General features: G+C 40.7%; 1 protein-coding gene and 1 pseudogene across 1 annotated transcript in view; both read right to left on the bottom strand.

The window, feature by feature from the left end:
- The window catches only part of CSMD2 (CUB and Sushi multiple domains 2), a 933,956-nt gene that overhangs the window by 78,462 nt on the left and 835,883 nt on the right, over positions 1 to 19,611 (bottom strand). Inside the window, 2 exon segments of the mRNA XM_006862126.1 lie at positions 6,814 to 6,927; positions 7,859 to 7,939. Of these exon segments, the coding sequence (XP_006862188.1) occupies positions 6,814 to 6,927; positions 7,859 to 7,939 (195 nt within the window).
- Positions 14,480 to 15,894, bottom strand: LOC102815184 (annotated as a pseudogene).

Raw genomic sequence — 19,611 nt, 5'->3', positions numbered from 1 at the left:
TCAAAGACTTCACTTTGCTTAGATCCACAATCAACACTCATGGAAGCAGCAGTGAAGAAATCAAACGATGTACTGCATTAAGCAAATCTGCTGTACAAGGCCTCTGCAAAGTGTTGAAGAGCAAAGATGTCAGCTTGAGGACTAAGGTGAGCGTGACACAAGCCATGGTACTTTCAATTGCCTCATATGCATGTGAAACCTGGACAATGAATAAGGAAGACTGTAGAAGAATTGATGCATTTGAATTATGGTGTTGGTGAAGTATACTGAAAGTATCATGGACTGCCAGAAGAATGAACATGTCTGTGTTGGAAGAAGTGCAGCTAGACTGCTCCTTAGAAGGCAGGATGTGAGACTTGGTCTCTCATATTTTGGAGGGTCAGGATGTGAGACTTGGTCTCTCATGCTATCAGGAGGGGCCAATCCCTGGAGAAGGACATCATGCTTGGTAAAGTGGAGAGTCAATGAAAAAGAGGAAGACTCTCAGTGAGTTGGATTGGCACAGTGGCAGCAGCAGTAGGCTCAAATATAACAACTGTGAGGATGGTTAGAGACTGGGAAGTGTTTTATTCTGTTGTACATTTGGTCATTATGAATCAGAACTAACTTGATGGCACCTAACAATAAAACCAGCTGTCCCTTCCCACCCCTTCCTTGAAGAAGTCTGTGTTCTTGGATTTATACCACATCAAAATGGTAGCTTTGGCATCTTCAAGGGACCCAAATTATATTTCATTTCAATGTTCTGTGAGTGTGGGGAACAAAAAAAAAAAGTCTGAAGGCACAAGATCAGAATTTGTAGGGAAGATGAGGTAAGGTTTCACACCAGAATTTTCATAGCCCTGAAGAATGAGCAGGTGCTTTATTGTGATGGGCACAAATCCCTTGACACAGCTTTCCTGGCCTTTTCCTCACCAATGCAGTTTTTAATTTTCAGATAACTTCTTCCTAATAAACCTCCGTGGTTGTCCATCCTGTTTTCTTTGAGAAAATCTATCAAGATTACTCTTTTGGGGCCATGTTAGTTGTCATAACATTCTGAGCTAACCTTTTTGCCTTGAACTGAGCTGGCCCAGGAGATCCCTTCAGAAGTCCCTGTTTTGATTGGACCGTTCATCGAAGTCACCCTCCTAAGACTAAGACCAGTGTTATTGAGAGAACTTGTCTGGAGCTATCCACTTGTCACAGAGACAGGCTTTAACATATTTTGTTAAAATTTGTAAACCTGTGCAATACTTTTTGACTTACTCGCATGTATATAACAAAAGGTTTGCCATCTTGGCTATCTTTGTTGTTGTTGTTTTTAAGGGCCGTCAAGTCAGTTCCGACTCATAGCAACCGTGTATAGGGTTTCCAATGAACAGCTGGTGAGCTTGAACTGGCGGTCTTTGCAGTGCAGTGCATTAACCCACAGCACCACACCAGGACTCCTAGTGTCTTTAGTGCACAATGAATTACAATCACCCTGTTGCATTACCATTCCCACTATCCATTTCGAAAATTGTTACATCACCTCTAGCAGAAACTCAGTACACCATCACAGCAACTCCCATTATCTTCTTCTCCCAACCCTTAGTAAACACTGTTCAATTTTTGTCTCTATGCCTTTGAATATAAATGGGATCATATGATAACTGTCCTTTTCAACCTGAACTAATTTTACTCAGTAAAGTGCTTTCATGAGCCATTCATCAGGTATTATGTTATCAGAATGTCATGTCTCTTTATGGCTCAGTGATATTCCATTATGCATGGTGGTTGTGGTGGTGGTTATGTGCTGTGGAGTCAGTTCTGAATCACAGAGACCCTGCATAGGGTTTCTAACGCTGTAAATCTTTGATGTTGTTGCTAAGTACCGTGGAGTTGGTTTCAACTCATAGTGACCCTGCACAGGGTTTCCGAGGCTTTAAATCTTTATAGGAGCAGAAAGCCGCATCTTTCTCCTGCAGAAAGGCTGGTAGTTTAAAACTGCTGACCTTGAGGTTCACAGCCTGACTTGTAACCTCTACACTATCAGAGCCCCTTCCCTATGCACATGTATCACATTTTATTTACCCATTCTTCCAATGATAGACACCTTTTGGCTTAAGCACATGGGATTTTAAATCAAACACTCCTAGGATAGTCTGCCTCTGCCACTCACATCTACGTAGTGCTGGGGTTTTTTGTTTTTTGTTTTTTGTTTTTTTTGGTGTGTGTGTGTGATAAATACCTAAATAAAAAAACATCTGCCATTTCAATGCTACCATTCAGTGACATTAATTATGTTCATCATACTACACAACTATCACTACTATCTGTTCTGAAATATTCCATCATCTTAACAGAAACTGATGTGGTGCTGAATAAATGGTACCCTCTCTCTGTGTGATGGCTTCTCCATCTCAATACAGAGACATAACACCGCCTTACAGAGCTGTTACATTATTTGAAATAATATATGTAAATCATTACTATATACACAGTGTAACACGTAATATTACATTACTACATATTACATTGTGCCTGCACAGGTAAGTCCTCAATAAATGTTAGACCAGAGTTACCATATGCCCCAGCAATTCTACTCTTAGCTACAATAGCTCGGTATGCTCACACAAAAACTTGTACACAAATGTCCATCACAGCATTATTCATAATAACCCCAAAGCGGAAACAATCCAACTATCCATCTACTGATGAGTGGAATAGACAAAATAAACATTATTTTCCAAATGGAATATGATTTGACTCTAAAAAAGGATTCAAGTACCGATATGCACTACAATGTGAGCAAACCTAGAAAATCTAAACTAACTGAAAGAATCTAGTCACAAAAGACCACATATTGTATGATTCCATTTATAGGAAATGTTTAGAGTAGGCAAGTGCATAAAGACCAAAATTAGGTTGGTGGTTTCCTAGGCCTGGGGGTTGAAGAAGTTGGCAGGAAATGGAGACTGCTTGCTAAATGGCTAATCGGGTTCTCTTGGGGGTGATGAGAATGTCCTGAGATATACTGGGATGATGGTTGCACAACTCCGCGATTACAGATTACAACAGAAACCACTAGACTGTACCCTTTAAGTGGGTGAACTCTGTGGTATGCAAATATATCACCATAAAACTGTTATTAAAAAGAGAGACAGGTCACATCTGGAGAATGTTATTAAAAAGAGAGACAGGTCACATCTGGAGAAGTCAGAAGAACAAATGAGGTTAAGAAGGTAAAGCTGAGAACAGGGGTCCTATTAGAGGACAGAGGAACAGGGGCAGAGGTGAGATGCTAAGGGTGAGCCAATCAGGAGGCTTCCGGAGCAGAAGGATGCTAAAGTGCCCTTTCACTGGGCCTGGTTTGGTGTGTAGCTGTTGAGTCGGTTCTGCCTCATAGCAACTCTTTATAGGGTTTCTGAGGTTGTAAGTCATTGCAGGTCAGCTCAAATGAAGCAAACACATCCTGAATTTCTCAGTGTAATGGGACAGCTAATTCTGGGACTTGTGGCTCCTTCCATCATCACTGACTGTCCATATTTTGTATTCTCCCCACTTTCCCAGGGGCAAGGGAGAGACTGATCTATTTCTCCATCAACCATTTATAGTTGAGTCTGCTCTTAGTCATGGAAATCCCACATGTGTCAGAATAGAATTACATTCCATAGGGTTTTGTTTTGTTTTTTAATGTTTTATTGTGAATTATGGGATAGTTTACATGGGAGAACATTAGCTTTATATTCATCCTATTGTATATTGTTTCATTGCCATGGCTACAATCCCCTCCATGCATCATCAACCAACCAAAGGGTATACCCTACAAGCCTGCTCCCTGGTCGTCAGCACACAGCCCCTCTCCCTCTCTGGGTCTAAAGTCCCCAGCTGCTTCATCTCTCCACATCATTTTCTCTGCCTCCATCTCAGGCATCACTGCTTCTCTGGGTAGGGTCCTGCTCTCCACTCTTATCCCCTGATAGTTTCAGGGACCTCCGCTCCTAGACTGAAAAGTTAATCACTCCCCTTCTTGCTATAAAATGTCTACCTTTACATTTCCAACCCTCACAAGCAGTCCTGATAACAATTATTCACTACTGTATCACAACAGACCCATCCGTATTTCATTTCATCAACCCCACCTAGACAGATTGGAAACTACTCAGTGGAGAGTCTATCTTCCTTCATGCCCTCTGAATCTAGGTTCCCTCTTGAAAGCTTGTAAGTCAGTCACTTCTTGCCTTTGTAGCCCCTCCACTTTGGGTACCCAATGTCCAAGTTGCCCATCCCTGTCTACTCTGTGTATGGAGGGGGTGGGAATGATCCTTGTTGTAAAGATTTGTTCCCTCTTTTGAGCCACTGCATCCATAGGTGTAGGTCAAGTTCATCAAATTGTATCAGATTACTCTTTTTATCCTCTTCTTTCTTCTTCTGGTTGAGCTCTGATCCGTATAGTTTTTATGACTGATTTTTCAGGAGACCACCAGGACTTTTGTCTAATATGCCTTAGGGTGGACTCAAACCACCAACCTTTGGTTCAGCAGCCAAATGTGTGAACTGTTTGTACCACCCTGTAAGTCCTGTTTCCCCATGTTGTTGTTAGTACTGTTGCGTAGATTCTTACTCAAAAAAACCCCATGTGTTACAGAGTACAACTGCTCTGTAGGGTTTTCTTGGATGTGATCTTCATAAAAGCATATCACCAGGCCCATATTCTGCTGTACCACTGAGTGGATTTGAACCACCAACCTTTAGGTTAACAGTCGAGTACAAACTGTTAGCACCCCATAGAGACAGTAATAGTACCAGTACTAGCAATAGCATGCAGCCCAGCAGTTACTATGGGACAGGCATAGTTCCAGGAGTCCTGGTATGGCGCTGTACGATAAGCACTGGACGTCTAACCCTAAGGTTGGTGGTTTAAGTCCACCAGCCACTCCTTGGAAACCCTTTATGGGTTGCTATGAATCAGAACTGACTCAACAACACTTAACAACAACAATAAAGGCATAATTCTAAAGTGTTTTCCATTATTAACCCATTTAATTCTTACCATGACCCTGTGACGTAGGCTCAGACTATGATTGTTCTAATTTCACAGATAAGAAAACTGAGGAACAGGACAATGAGCTACCACATCTTGGGTCAGATGCCTCAGGAGGGCAGAGTACTGTTTGTGTATCTCAGTTGGGATAACTTGGTGAATAAGTTCACTTTTTCTCAAGGCATTACATAGGAAAGGAGACATCTGTGGTCTCCCAACTGTCTAGTCCACTCCATGAACTTAGAGCATATCTGCTCTCCTGTGGTGCAGTCCATTAAGTGTTGCACTGCTAACCACAAGGTCAGTGGTTCAAACCCACCAGAAGCTCTCGGGAGAACCATGAAGCTATCTGCTTCCATAAAGATGTTCAGTCTTGGAGACCTTGAGGAGCAGTTCTATTTTGTCCTGAAGGGTCGTTTTGAGATGGAATTCACTGGATGGTGGGGTGTGTGACTTTTTGGGGTTTGCCCTCCAGTATTATAATGAAATGAACCAAGACCTGGAGTTGGAAAACCAAGAGGGAAGAACATGCTCAGCATTTCTCAAGCTGAGGGAACTGAAGAAAAAATTTAAACCTTCATTTGAAATATTGAAGGATTCTATGAACAAAATATTGAATGATGCAGAAAGCATCAATAGAAGATGGAAGGAACATGCACATTCAATGTACCAAAAAGAAATGGTCGATGTTCGACCATTTCAAGAGGTAGTATATTATCAAGAGACCATGGTACTGAAGGAAGAAGTCCAAGGTGCACTGAAGGCATTGGCAAAGAACAAAGCTCCAGGAATTAAAGAAATATAAATTAAAATCTTTCAACAAACTGATGCGTCACTAGAGGTACCCACTCATCTAGTCCACGAAATTTGGACGACAACTACCTGGGGTTGCACCTCAATGTAAAGAAAACAAAAATCCTCATAACTGGGTCAATAAAAAACATTATGATAAATGGAGAAAAGATTTTGCTTGGCTCCACTATCAACACTTAATGGAAACAGCAGTTAAGAAATCAAATGACATATTGTGTTATGCAAATCTGTTGCACAAGACCTCTTTAAAGTCTTCAAGACCAAAGAAGTCAGTTTGAGGACTACAGTTTGCCTGATACAAACCATAGTATTTTAAGTAGCCTCATATGCATTTGGAAGTTGGACAATGAGTAAGGAAGACCATAGAAGAATTGATGCATTTGAGTTATGGTGTTAGAGAAGAATATTTAAAGTACCATGAACTGCCAGAAAAACAGACAAATCTGTGTTGGAAAAAGTACAGCCAGGATGCTCCTTAGAGGTTAGGATACAAGACTTCAAGTCTCATGCTTCAGACATGTTACCAGTCCCTGGAGAAGGGCATCGTGCTTGGTAAAGTGGAGAGCCATCAATGAAGGGGAAGACCCCCAGGGAGATGGATTGGTCCTGTGGCAGCAGCAATGGGCGCCAGTGCAGTGATTGTGAGGATGTTGCAGGACTGAGCAGTGTTTTGTTGTGTTGTGTATAGTGGGGCTGTGAGTGAGAATTGACTCAGTGGCACCAAACACCAACAGAAACAGGGCAAAGCTGCTGTGCTAAGCCACTTGAGGCCGCACTATTCGCTTCTCCCAATTATCAGTATGAAAATTCCAAGGAATGCCCAGATTTGACCTAAGAATAGGTAGGCGGTTACTCATTCCTTCACCAAGTGACCTTGTACTGCATGGGGCAGGGACTGAGCTAAGAACTAGGTATGTTAGGGGGAGTGAAACAAATGGCTTTATGATTAAAATCTCACCCGATCTAGTAACAACAGGGCTCAGTGCCATTACCTTCACACAGTGGGGGTGGACCTTCAAATTGAAGGTAAGTTCCAAGTTTGCAAGTCAGGATTTCATTTCCAACCAAGGTGAAGCCAGGGAGGCACCTGTACCGCACGATGTCGCCTGGCAAAGAGAGAACAGCAATGGTGTTGGGCTACCCCATAAACAAGGTAAGCATGGGATTACTTGTGCTTAGTTACTAATCTGCAGTGAACAACTTCACAGTTCGTCACATCAAAGATTCTACTTCTAATAGGTGGGGCTGGCATCAGTCTCTCTCCTAACCCCTCAGCACCTTCCTACAGAATCAAAGCTTCTTTTCAAATTTACAATCCCTGTTAAGGACAGAGTACCCAGTAAGCACAGGCTTACTTGAACTTACTTACTCATCTGTAGTGAACTACTTCACATGTTTTTCACCACATCTGTGACTTTTTCACCCATGGGAAATGACTCACTACAGATTGAGTAAGTAAGCATTTTAAGTCCTGCTTTCCTTCTTTATGGGCTAACCTGACACTGAGCACGGGATGCTCTGGAGCAGTTGGGCAGAACCAATAGCACTGCCCTCGACCTTGATCACACTTCCTGGCAAGGCTGAGCGGCAGGCCGTGTTCTGTTGAGACTGAAGTAAATACCTCAACGCCAATCAAAGGACCCAAACAATTGCAGTTTCCCTTTCACAGATAGTCCTTGTCTGAGTCTAAGTATGTTTTCCTATTCCAGAAACAATTTATACTGTTTTGCATGGATTTGTTTCTCAAAACATATTGACTAGAACCATAAAGGAAAACTGATTACCTAGGAAATAGCTAAAAGGGTGCAAATTTAGTTGACAAGGTATCAAGTCTCTTGCACTAGACCTGTTACTTCTCTCCTTGGATGGGAGAGATGTGAGCTCCCACCTGGGGAGCTTCCACCTCTGCTGCCTCTTCCCACCAGCTCTGAGTTGTCAGGGATGGCTGGTTTGGGAGGCACTACCTGTGTTGCTCTGCATGGGGTCACCATAAATTGAAATCTCCTGGAAGGTAACTGGTTTGGTTTTTCCCCCTACCTATGTTGAATTCTTCATTCTCTGTGACGACTTCAGCATTGGGGAGGATGGTTGGAGGAGGACACTTAGTGAGTGGATAAGCTGAAAAGACAAAAAGAGGCAAGTAAGAACTTCGTATCTATAATAAGAACACGTATGTCTTCATTTCTTATTCCTTATTCATTTAACAAATATTTATGAGTACAAAGTGCGTTAATATTATTCACAAGCACATTTTGCATTCAATCAGTGACAAGGCAAATTAAGCCAAGTATTATTTTGCTTATCTGCTCTTAGCCTTCTTTTGCTGGTCTCAGATGCAAAAGCCAGAAAGCACATATTTTTAAAGGGAGGGAGAGTCTAAGAAGACAAGAATGGCCACCAGCAAGAAGGGGAGGGAAAAGGAGTATTTACTGAGCACCTGCTGTTGGCAGAAACTTACGCACCTGTCACTTTTAATTCTCATGACACCCTGTGAGGTGCCCTTACATTACTTAGAAGGAGGCAGAGATTCAGATAGATCATACAGGAAGTTAATGGTATAGTCAGGATTTGAATCTACATCTGGCTGCTCCCAAATCTCACCTTCTTTTCACTCCACAGCCTCTAAATACTGTGTGTCCTTTATATGTACCCCACCGAAGGTCAGCTTGCGTGCTCTTTGACCTTTGGCCAACACTTTGGCTTCAGTGGATTTTCTGAACTGGAATTCATCCCTGAGGGCAGAGGCTGGATAGCACCTGGATGTAAGACTCTGTTAGCAGAGAGTTCAGTGTGGGCTCAACCCAAGGATTTCATTCCTTCCCTGGTACACAATTGTTGTTAAGTGCCATAGAGTCAGTTTTGACTCATAGAGATGCTTTATAGGGTTTCCGAGGAGCGGCTGGTGAGCTTGAACCACTGACCTTGCTGTTCAAACCAACCTGCAGCACCACACCAAGACTACTGGCACACAGTTAAGTGCTATAAAAGTGTTAGCTGCCACCCAAGCCACTGCTGTTATTAGTTCCAAAAGTACCCTGACCTCCGCTAGGTTTTTAAAAAGAACATTCCTATCTTAAAATTGCAAATGTATTATGTTGTAATTAAAGAAAATCTTAAAATTTTAAATGAATACAGAAAAAAAATTAAATACTTTCTCAGAGATAATCACTGTAAACCTTTACTGTAAGATCTTGGAGTTCTGTGTATATAAACATTTTTCTCCTACAAAATGTGCACTATAAGTCATAGGCTTTATGTTAATACTTGTGTACTTACTAATATGTGGCAAGATTTTTTCTATGTAATTAAATCATTTCAAAAATGATAGATGGATGAACCTGGAGGACATTATGCTGAGTGAAATTAGTCAATCACAAAAGGACAGATATTGTATGAGACCAATGTTGTAAAAACTTAGGAAAAGATTTTCTGGCTAAATGAAACATTTGATGATGATTATGGGGTGGAGGGAGAGGGAATTATTCACTGAGTAGCAAGTAGACACATGTTAACATAAGTGATGGGGTAGGCAATATACAACAAGAGGGAGGTTGGCAGAGCAAAACTGAAGGTAGCAGGAGACACAGGGAGGAATACAAGAATGGAAACACTGTGACGTAAATACTGGTGTGGCGCTGTAGGCTAATGTGTAAGACTGCAAAGTAGTTTGAACTGCGAGGTCAGTGGTTCAAGCTCACCAGCTGCTCCTTGAAAACCCTATACAGGGTTGCTATGGGTTGAACTTGACTTGATTGCACTTAACAACAACTGTTAACTGCTGGTACATGGAGGAGACTGCAAACATGTAATGAAACAAAGTATATGATTTGCTGATTGTAAAACTGATGATCTACTTTGTAAACCTTCACTCAACTCACAAGTAAAAAAAAAATATATATATATATATAAATAACACCACAGAATTTCATGATATGAATTTATTGTAATTCATTTTACAGATCATCTGCTATTAACCATTTAGCTTCCAGAAGTTTTACAAATTAAAATAAAACTGCTATGAAGATCCTCATACAAGAGGGCTTCAAAATGCTCATGGAAAAATTCCATTAATTTTAAATTCCATTGTCTCTTGAACTTTTTGAAGTCCCCTTGTATAAGCATCTTTGGGAATTTCTCTCTTTTTCCTTTCCAAAAAAAAAATTTTTTTTTATTAGAAATGTTATTAAAATTCATGACTTTCCTAAAGCACAGGCATCTCCAGCTAAATGTAAGTCATTCCTGGAAATCAGTTGGTCTGTGTAAAGAGGCAAACTAGAGCCTCTTTCCTACTCTTTTAAATGAGAAAAAAATGATAGTGTGCTGTATGTCAACTGAAAATCCAAAAAAGTAATTAATACACTATATGTATTGTCACTTTCACATATATATTGTCATTATATATTGTTTCATACATATGTTTATGTGTATATATCCATACTTATTCAACCTGTTTGCTGAGCAATAATCAGAGAAGCTGGGTTCTATGAAGAAAACGTGGCATCAGGATTGGAGGAAGACTCATTAACAACCTGCGATATGTGGATGAAAGTGAAGAGGACTTAAAATACTTACTGCCCTTGGTATGGATTGCATCTCAATGTAAAGAAAACAAAAATCCTTACCACTGGACCAATAAACAACATTCTTATCAATGGAGAAAAGATTGAAGTTGTCAAAGACTTCATTTTTCTTGGATCAACTATCAACATTCATGGAAGCAGTGGCCAAGAACTCAAACGATATATAGCATTAGGCAAATCTGCTGCACAGAAACTTTTTAAAGTGTTGAAGAGAAAGATGTCAGCTTGAGGACTAAGGTGTGCCTGACCCAAGCCATGGTATTTTCAATAACCTCATATGCATGAGAAAGTTGGACAGTGAATAAGGAAGATCGTAGAAGAATTGCTGCTTATGAGTTATGGTGTTGGAGGAGAACACTGAAAGTGCCATGGGCTGCCAAAAGAACAAACAGATCTGTGCTGGAAAAAGTATAGCCAAGAAGAGTGTTCCTTGGAGGCCAGAATGGCCAAACTTCGTCTCTCATACTTTGGACATACTGTCAGGAGGGACCAGTCCCTGGAGAAGGATATCATGTTTGGTATGGTGGAGGGTCAGAGAAAAAGAGGAAGACCCCAGCGTGATGGACTGACAAAGTGGCAGCATCGATGGTCTCAAGCGTGGCAACAATTGTGAGGTTAGCCCAGGACCGGGCAGTATTTCGTTCTGTTGTGCATAGGGTCCCTATGAGTTGAACTGACTCAACTGCACCTTACAGTAACAACAACAACAACAACATATACACGTTGTAGTTGTTAAGTGCCATCGAGTTCGTTTCAACTCATAGTGACCCCATATAGGGTTTCTGAGGAGCAGCTGATGAATTTGAACCACCGACCTTGTGGTTCAAACCAACATTGCGGTTGAGTGCTTATTCCACAGCACCACACCACAGCCTGTGGGTTAATATGCTGGACTGCAAAGTCAGTTTGAACCACAAGGTTGGCAGTTCAAGCTCACCAGCTGCTCCTTGGAAATGCTATACAGGGTCATTATGAGTCAAAACCGACTTGATGCACTTAACAACAACAACACAGATATGCATATAGAGAAAGCAATGATAGAAATGTGTTTGGGAAAGGCGCTAGGTGGTGGAGTATCGTTCACCAGGACATCCTGGTGGAAACCTCTCAGAGTCTGGAGGATTGGAGGTGGACAGCCCATAGTAGACAATGTATCTTAATGTCCACATGGGATTCTAACATGTCAGTAACTGGAGTTGGAATGCAACTTGAGATTCTCCGTGCATATAGTTTAATATACACTATTGTATTGTGTTTTAAAGGATTTTACTTTAAAATTTTTCTACAGAATTGTTAGTTGAACAATGCTGTGTTGAGACATTTATAAGTTCTATGAAGTCTGGGTTGGTGTCAACAATCAGGTTAATTGTGATTTAACATAAACCAGGGAGGACCATGAATGAACTTAATAAAAATAAATCCAACCCAGCCCACTTCCTTGAGTTAATTCTGACACATAGCAACACTGTAGGACAGAGCGCTAATGGCCTCATAGAGTTTCTAAGGTTGTAAATCTTTATGGAAACAGACTTCCAAGATCTTTCTTCTATGGAGCGGCTGGTGGCTTTGAACCACCAATGTTTTGGTTAGCAGTTGAGTGCTCTAACCACTGTACAACCAGGATTTCTGAACTTGTTTCCGGTGTGATCTTCAGAATTGCTCCAATTTAGTATTTCACTGTGTGTATGTACCATAGTCCACTGATGGTTGTTTCCATCTTTTTGCTATTGTGAATAATGCTTGATGAACATGTGGGTACATGTTTGCTACATGTGTGCACGGATGTCTATTCAGTCATGACTCTTATTTCTCTAGGATTCATACCTAGTAGTGGATCATAAGGTAGTTCTGTTTCCAATTTTCAAAGAAAGTGCCAGAACATTTTCTTTTATTTCTTCTTCTTTTCATTTTTCAATTGAGTCAAATTTATTTCACTCCCTAAACTGGGGACACACAATCCACTGGGAGAACGCCCTTCTGCTTAATGGCACCCATGGCCTCTGTGCTTCTTTCCTTCTGCCTCGGAGACGTAACTTTTGATTGTAGAGACTTACAAGCTACTCATTGTTCTTATATTGTGTTTTTATTCTTTAAATGTCCAATGGCAGTTTTTCACTGACACAGACTCACTTTCTGTGTGAACAGTGTTGATACCACCCTCAGTGTAGGGTAAGGTAAGCTGTAGCTGGTGACTAGCAGAAATATTAAGAAGATGCTTCCTAAGAATAGTCTTTAAATAGCTGGGGGTGGAGAGAATGGTAAGGAAAAAAATAACATCCCAATTTGGCAGTTTGGCTCATGCTAACAATTACCCCAACAAGAATACCATCTTAATGCCCAGCTCACTGGTTAATTTGAGGGGAGGAGGCAGGCAAGCAGCAAGGTTATCTTTTAACAAAAAAAATAAAACCACCCATGACCATCTTCTCAGAATATACCACATTCAGTAAGTCTTCTGACCAACAGAAGGACATTAGCATTTCTTCAAGGATAAGAGGCCGGGCCCCCATGGGCACATGTACAGTGTACCACAAAGGGCAGACACTAATTAACTTTAGTTCAGGGAGCTGGTTTCTACATAGGACTCATTTTTTTTTAAATGACCTTCAGGCTAATAAATGCCTTTCTAGCAATTCAATGAAAATGCTATCCTTCCTACAGTAAGTTTCTTGGTTTTTTATTTTAATTAAAAAGAAACACCTTTAAAGATTCCTTCATGAGTCATATATATATATATATAATCTTAGGCTTATTAAGGATAAGATATATCTCAATCTCATCTTTGTTGTTATGTGTCATGGAGTCGGTTCTGATTCATAGTGACCCTGTACAGGGTTTCCGAAGCTGTAAATCTTTACGGGAGCAGAAAGCCTCATCTTTTTCCCGTGGAACAGCTGGTAGTTTCGAATTGCTGACCTTGTGGTTCGCAGCCTGATTCGTAACCACGATGGCTACCAGAGCTCCTTAATCTCATCCTTACTCACCCTTTTATTATTTTTTTAAGTCTATACTCACTCTGTCTCCTCCTTTTTCCCACCATCTGTCACAAGAAAAATGAGACTGATCATTTTCACTGTGGTACAGCAAAAAGCAGACCTGGGTCTGAAGCTTGGCTCTGCCATTTCCTGGCTGTATGGCCTTGGATAAGTCACTGATTCTGTTTCATCACCAGTGATAGGACCAGTATCACCGACCTTTCAGGGCTGTAAGTATTAGAGATGTTTTGTAAAGTTCCTAATACAGTACCAAGGGCACCAAGTCACCATCACTACCACAACCAACCTCAGGCAAAAACAAACAAACAGTTTTTTAAATCTAAAATCCCAAATAGGCAAAAGAACATTTGCACAAAAATATCCTAAACTTATTTTTAAAAAGACACGGAAGTCAATATTTTAAGATTCTGAAAACCCTATCACCTACTTTATTTCTGGGGAAGGGCATAGGGTGAATCACTTGGATTTAATAAGCAGCTAAATAAGAAGCAACAGTAACAACAATTTTAGGCCTCTAACCCAAGGAGCTCTGGTAGCGTAGTGGTTACGAATTGGGCTGCGAACCTTAAGGTCAGCGGTTCGAAACTACCAGCCGCTCCGCGGGAGAAAGATGAGGCTTTCTACTCCCGTAAAGATTTACACCCTCGGAAACCCTGTACAGGGGCACTATGAGTCGGTTCCGACTCCACGGCACATAACAACAACAACAACCCATAAGGGAATGCAGAAACTTCCTAATTTGGAGAGTCAAGAATTTAATTTTTCCCTAGAGCAAGACCATCCATTTTCACTGGGATAAAACAATAAAGAACACCGAACTCAATAGCACTAAACGGTGTTTTAACGCAGAAAATAGGCCCATATTTCTCCTTTCAAATACAGTTTTGCACATGAAAATACATTTATAAATCAGTTGGTTTTTCTCTTGAGTCAACCCCTCCTCTCACCACACAGAAGCCCCTGGAACCTGAAGAGCTTGTGCATTAATTACAAACCAGTTACACAATCAACTGCCAAACTAAAATCTGATTAGTAATGGACAGGCCTAGCTCAGAGCAGCCCCCGGGTACAGGACACAATAACTATGCTCTTAGGGAGAATGGACACTGAGGGTGCCACCAGTCAAAAGAGCCAGACACTGTGCACTGGGTCAAGGCTGACTGTCACACCCTGTTCACTGCACAGTTTCTGACCACCATAGATAGGAGAATCCTGAAGACTAGTCTCACTCGATGGTGCCGCATGTCCGTGCTCATGTTGATAGGAAACAGGGTACATATGATTCCCATGACAATTGGAATGAAGATGGAATTGAGTGTGGTGTAGCAGTCCTGGTCTGGCTTGATGTGAACACTTTTGTATTGAATGGGCGGCTGCAACCCTCCCATACATGCAACCCTCCCTTGCTCTTTAACCTCTTTAACTTGAAGTTGAATTCCCACATTGTTTCCTGTCTATTCCCAACAACCTTTCTGCACCAGAAAAGCAAGCATTTGGAATTCTTTAGTGCGCTGGGAGTGCTTTCTGGAATGGCTGGATTCTTGGAGATTTGAGTAGCCAATGGCGCATACACACGGTACAGAGATCGGATCAAACATGCCTGGAGACAGCGCAGCTTCTCCACTGATTCTGGTCACAGACGCAAAGGTAGAGAGGTATCCAGCGTGTAGTGCCTTTGGTACAACCTTGTCCAAGTGACAGTCCAGGCAGTCTTACAAATCAGGGGAAAAGATTCACAATGTCCTCGGGACAGATGTAGGAGGCCAGCAAAAGCCAAATATCCCTGGGAGACTCTTCTCCTTCAGCCCTGTCCAGGTATTTTTTTTGTGCCTCTTGCTTTTCTTTTTTCTGGAGACTGATCTCTCATAAATGCTTTCTTCTTGGGCATCCATCTCATCACTGCTGTTGATGATGTCACAGGGCTCACCAGCCCCAGAAAGAGCTTCCTTTGTTGGAACCCGGGAAGCTTCCACACCACAGAGAGATTTTACTTCCTGCTGGATAGCACTGGCGACAGCTTTCTTGATCATTCCGGACTTCACAATGGCCAGATTCAAGTTGGCATACTTTGCAACTGTCACTCGACTGGAGCAGGCATTGTGAGCCTGAAACTTCAGTTTTTTCCCTCTCTTGGACATGGCGACTATGTTAGAATGAGGCCAGCTTAACAGGCCAGGTCATGTCTCAGGCCTGAGAACCAGCCTCAGAAGCGGCCACCATAACATTTTCCACAGTGGTTTTACCATTTTACAATCCTACCAACAGTGTACTTCTTGAATATTCAAGATTGATCTTTGCCTGATATACTTTCATAATTTATGGCACTTCAGTTTTTATAAAGACATTACATTTTTATTTAGTCAAACTGCCAGTGTTTTCATATACATATATTAACAACAACAACACACATACACACACAGACAGTAAGTCACAAATTATCTGCCCTCTGGCTGTAGAATTTATTTTAATCAACTTTTAGAAAAGACAAATACATCATTTTTCGACATAATCACCTTGGTTTTTAATACAGCTTGTCCATCTGTCAACAAGTGTTCATATTCCCTTATTAAAAAATGTTTAGGCTGAGCTTTGAGCCATGAATGCACTGCTATCTTCAATTCTTCATCAGAGGTGAATCTTTGCCCTTGAAGGGTTATTTTCAGAGGAACAAATGAAAGTATGATGGAGCAAAATCAGGACTATAGGGAGGATGCTTTAACAACCCAAACAAAGTTTTTGCAGAGTGTCAACAGTGTGGGTAGAGGTGTGTGGATGTGCATTGTCATGCAAGATCACAACAGTCCTCTGTGTTTAATCCAAAGTTTAAACGTCAGCTCTTCACTGTAATGAGCACTGTTGATTTTTGAACTTCTTTCCTGATAGTGTTCCAATATTGGCTCTTGAGAATCCCAGAAAACTGTAAGCATCAATTTTCAACCGATGGTTGATTTTTGAACTTTTTCTTGGTTGGCAATCAACTTTTGAACTTTTTCTTGGTTGGCAATCAACCAAGTATTCCATACTCTACCGTTCACTCTCAGGTTCGTAGTGATGAATCCATGTCTTGTCATCAGTAGCGATTTTTTTAAAAGAAACTTTTACCTTCCATCAAGTACCAGTCCAAAGTTTGCAGATTTCTAAACACTTCTGTTTATGCTCTTCCATGAGCTGTTTCTGTATCTGTCTCACCCAAACTTTTTAAAACCCAAGTCTGTCACGGATTATTTCATAGGCAGAATCATGGCTGATTTGCAAATGATTTTTTATTTACAAAATAAAACTGTGACACATAATCCACTGTCACTCGTCTATTAGACATAATCATTTGATGTGCATGCCCAATGTCATCAGTTGTTGACAATGACGGGTGTTTTAATGCAACCGAAGTGCAGATAATTTTTGACTTACCCTCAATGTGTGAGTCTCACACACACACACACACACACACACACACACACACACACACACCACTGTCAGACTCATGGTAAGCTTTAGAACTTTTAAGACATACTTAACCACTCTAGAAAATTCCACTAAAAAGAAATATCTACTTAAATACTACCTGAGTGTTTTCTATCTTGTGGTTACTATTGTGATTGTAGTTCTGGTGTGGTGCAGATAAGCACTGGACTGCAAGGATGATTTGAACTGCAAGGTGGTGGTTTAAACCCACCAACCTCTCCTTGGAAACCCTCTGGGTACTATCAGTAAGAACTGACTCAACAGCACTTTACAACAACAATAACATTTTGATTGGGATGATTTCCCATTGTATTTTTTAAAGTACTACAAAATACTAGATCTGCTCTGTAAAACATCACCCAATTCACACACACACACACACACACACACACACACAAACACATAAACAAATTATAAAATTCTGCTCAAAGCATTAAGCTATGGAATACTGAAAACCAACAAAACAAAATTCCAGAAACCCCACCACCTAGGCACAACCACTGTCAACATTTTACTTTATGTTCATCTGTCTTTTATACTTCCTCCCAGTACATGCACACTTTTTCTACATTGATGGATGGTATCACAGGGTATCTGTCATGTGTGCCTTCAATGTGTGCCACGTAAAGAACTCTAAGGTGGAACACATTGAAGGCTCTTTCATTACATTTTGTCCCTCATCACTTTTCTCCCCTGAGGGATGAGGACAGATGTGGTGTAAGTCAGATCAACAGGTTGGTGGGGGTCATCGCTATATACTAACATTAGTCAGCTCAGCAGCAACCACTGTGGGCAGCTGTGCATTGTACCCTTCTTGGAAATAAATAATATTTAACTGTGTTTTTGGTGACAGTCTACACAGAAGTTTAGATTTCCATCCAACAATTTCCACATAAGATGCTCAGGGACATTGTCTACATTCTTCACAAGGTGTAAACGTCACTTCTCTTTATTTCCGTTCTGACTGTTCGATTTCATTGTAACCTTTTGTTCTGGATTGTTCTGGATTATATTCTCACAAATATGTGTTGTCCTAACTTCTATGCCTGTGGCAATTATTCTGTTTGGGAATAGGTTGTCTTTGTTATGCTAAAGAGGCAGGATTAGTGTAGGGTGTATCTTGAACCAATCTCTTTTAAGATATAAAAGACATCAAACAATCTAGAAGAGCAGAGATGGAGGAAGACAGATGACAAGCTACATGAAGATAATCCAGGAAAAGAAGTTCAAAAAGATAAGGCGCTTCCCCCAGAGCTCACACAGAGAAAACCGTCTCCTTAAACTGCCACCCTGAATTCAGACTCCTAGCTTCCTAAACTGTGAAAAATAAATTTCTTTTTATGAAAGTTACCAATTTGTGCTATGCCTGTTATAGCAGAACTAATAATTAAGACCTGTCTTACTGTCCCTTTCTGAGTTAATTCTTCCCAAAACCAATGGTGGATGTGACTGGACTGGTTTTGGAATTGAAGTTTTGAAAGGCTAATAACTTTAGAAAATTAGCTTCATTCTATATGAAGAAAGCAAATCGTCATTAAAAAGAGAGGAAAAAAGAAGAGACCAATGTGGATGTCAGAAGAGACTGAACTAAAACAAATAGAAGAAATGATGATGTAAAAGAGCTGAACAGATTTCAAAGGGCAGCTCGAGGAGGCAAAGTAAAGTAAGATCATGAAATGTACAAAAGCCTAGAGTTAGAAAATCAAAAGGGAAGAAACCATTGGCATTTTTCAAGCTGAAAGAACTGAAGAAAAAATTCAAGCCTCAGGTTGCAACATTACAAGATACTATGGGCAAAATATTGCATGACAAAGAAAGCATCCAAAGAAGATGTAAAGACTATAAAGAGTCACTGTACTACAAAGAACTGGCTGATGTTCAACCATCCAGATAGTAGCATTTAATCAGGAACCAGTGGTATTGAAGGAAGAAGTCTAAGATACACTGATGGCATTGGACAAAAGCAAGGCTCTAGGTATTGATGGAATACAGATTGAGATGTTTCAACAAATGGATGCAGTGCTAGAAGTGCTCACTCTTCTACACCAAGACATTTATTTGGAAGACAGCTACCAGGCCAGCTGACTGGAAAAGATCCACATATGTGCCCATATCAAAGAAAGGTAAGCCAAGAGAATGTGGAAATTATCAGACAATATCATTAATATCACACATGTAAAAATTTTCTGAAGATAATTAAAAAATGGTTGCACCAGTACATCAATAGACAACAACCAGAAATTCAAGCTGGATTCAGATGAGGACACATAAAGAATACTAACGCTGTGGATATTACATCAACCTTGGTTGAAAGCAGAGAACATCAGAAAGGTGCTTATCTGTGTTTTATTGACTATGCAAAGGTGTTCTGTGGACTATAACAAATTATGGATAACATCGTGAAGAATGGGAATTCCAGAACATTTAGTTGTGCTCATGAGCAATCTGTAAATATACCAAGAGACAGTCATTAGAACAGAACAATGGGACACGGAATGGCCTAAAATGTGCGTCAGGGATGCGTCCTTTAACCATACTTATTCAATCTGTATGCTGAACAAATTACCTGAGAAGAGGGACTATATGAAGAAGAATGTGACATCAGGACTGGAGGAAGATGCAGTAACAACCGGTAATATGCAAATGACACAACCTTGCTTGCTAAAAGTGAAGAGAATTTGAAGCACTTACTGATGAAGTTCAGCTTGAGGACTAAGGTATGCCTGACCCAAGCCATGGTATTTTCAATAAC

The sequence above is a fragment of the Chrysochloris asiatica genome, unplaced genomic scaffold, assembly GCF_000296735.1.
Source record: "Chrysochloris asiatica unplaced genomic scaffold, ChrAsi1.0 scaffold00047, whole genome shotgun sequence".
Taxonomy (NCBI): Eukaryota; Metazoa; Chordata; class Mammalia; order Afrosoricida; family Chrysochloridae; genus Chrysochloris; species Chrysochloris asiatica.
This window is presented reverse-complemented; position numbering and strand designations above follow the sequence as displayed.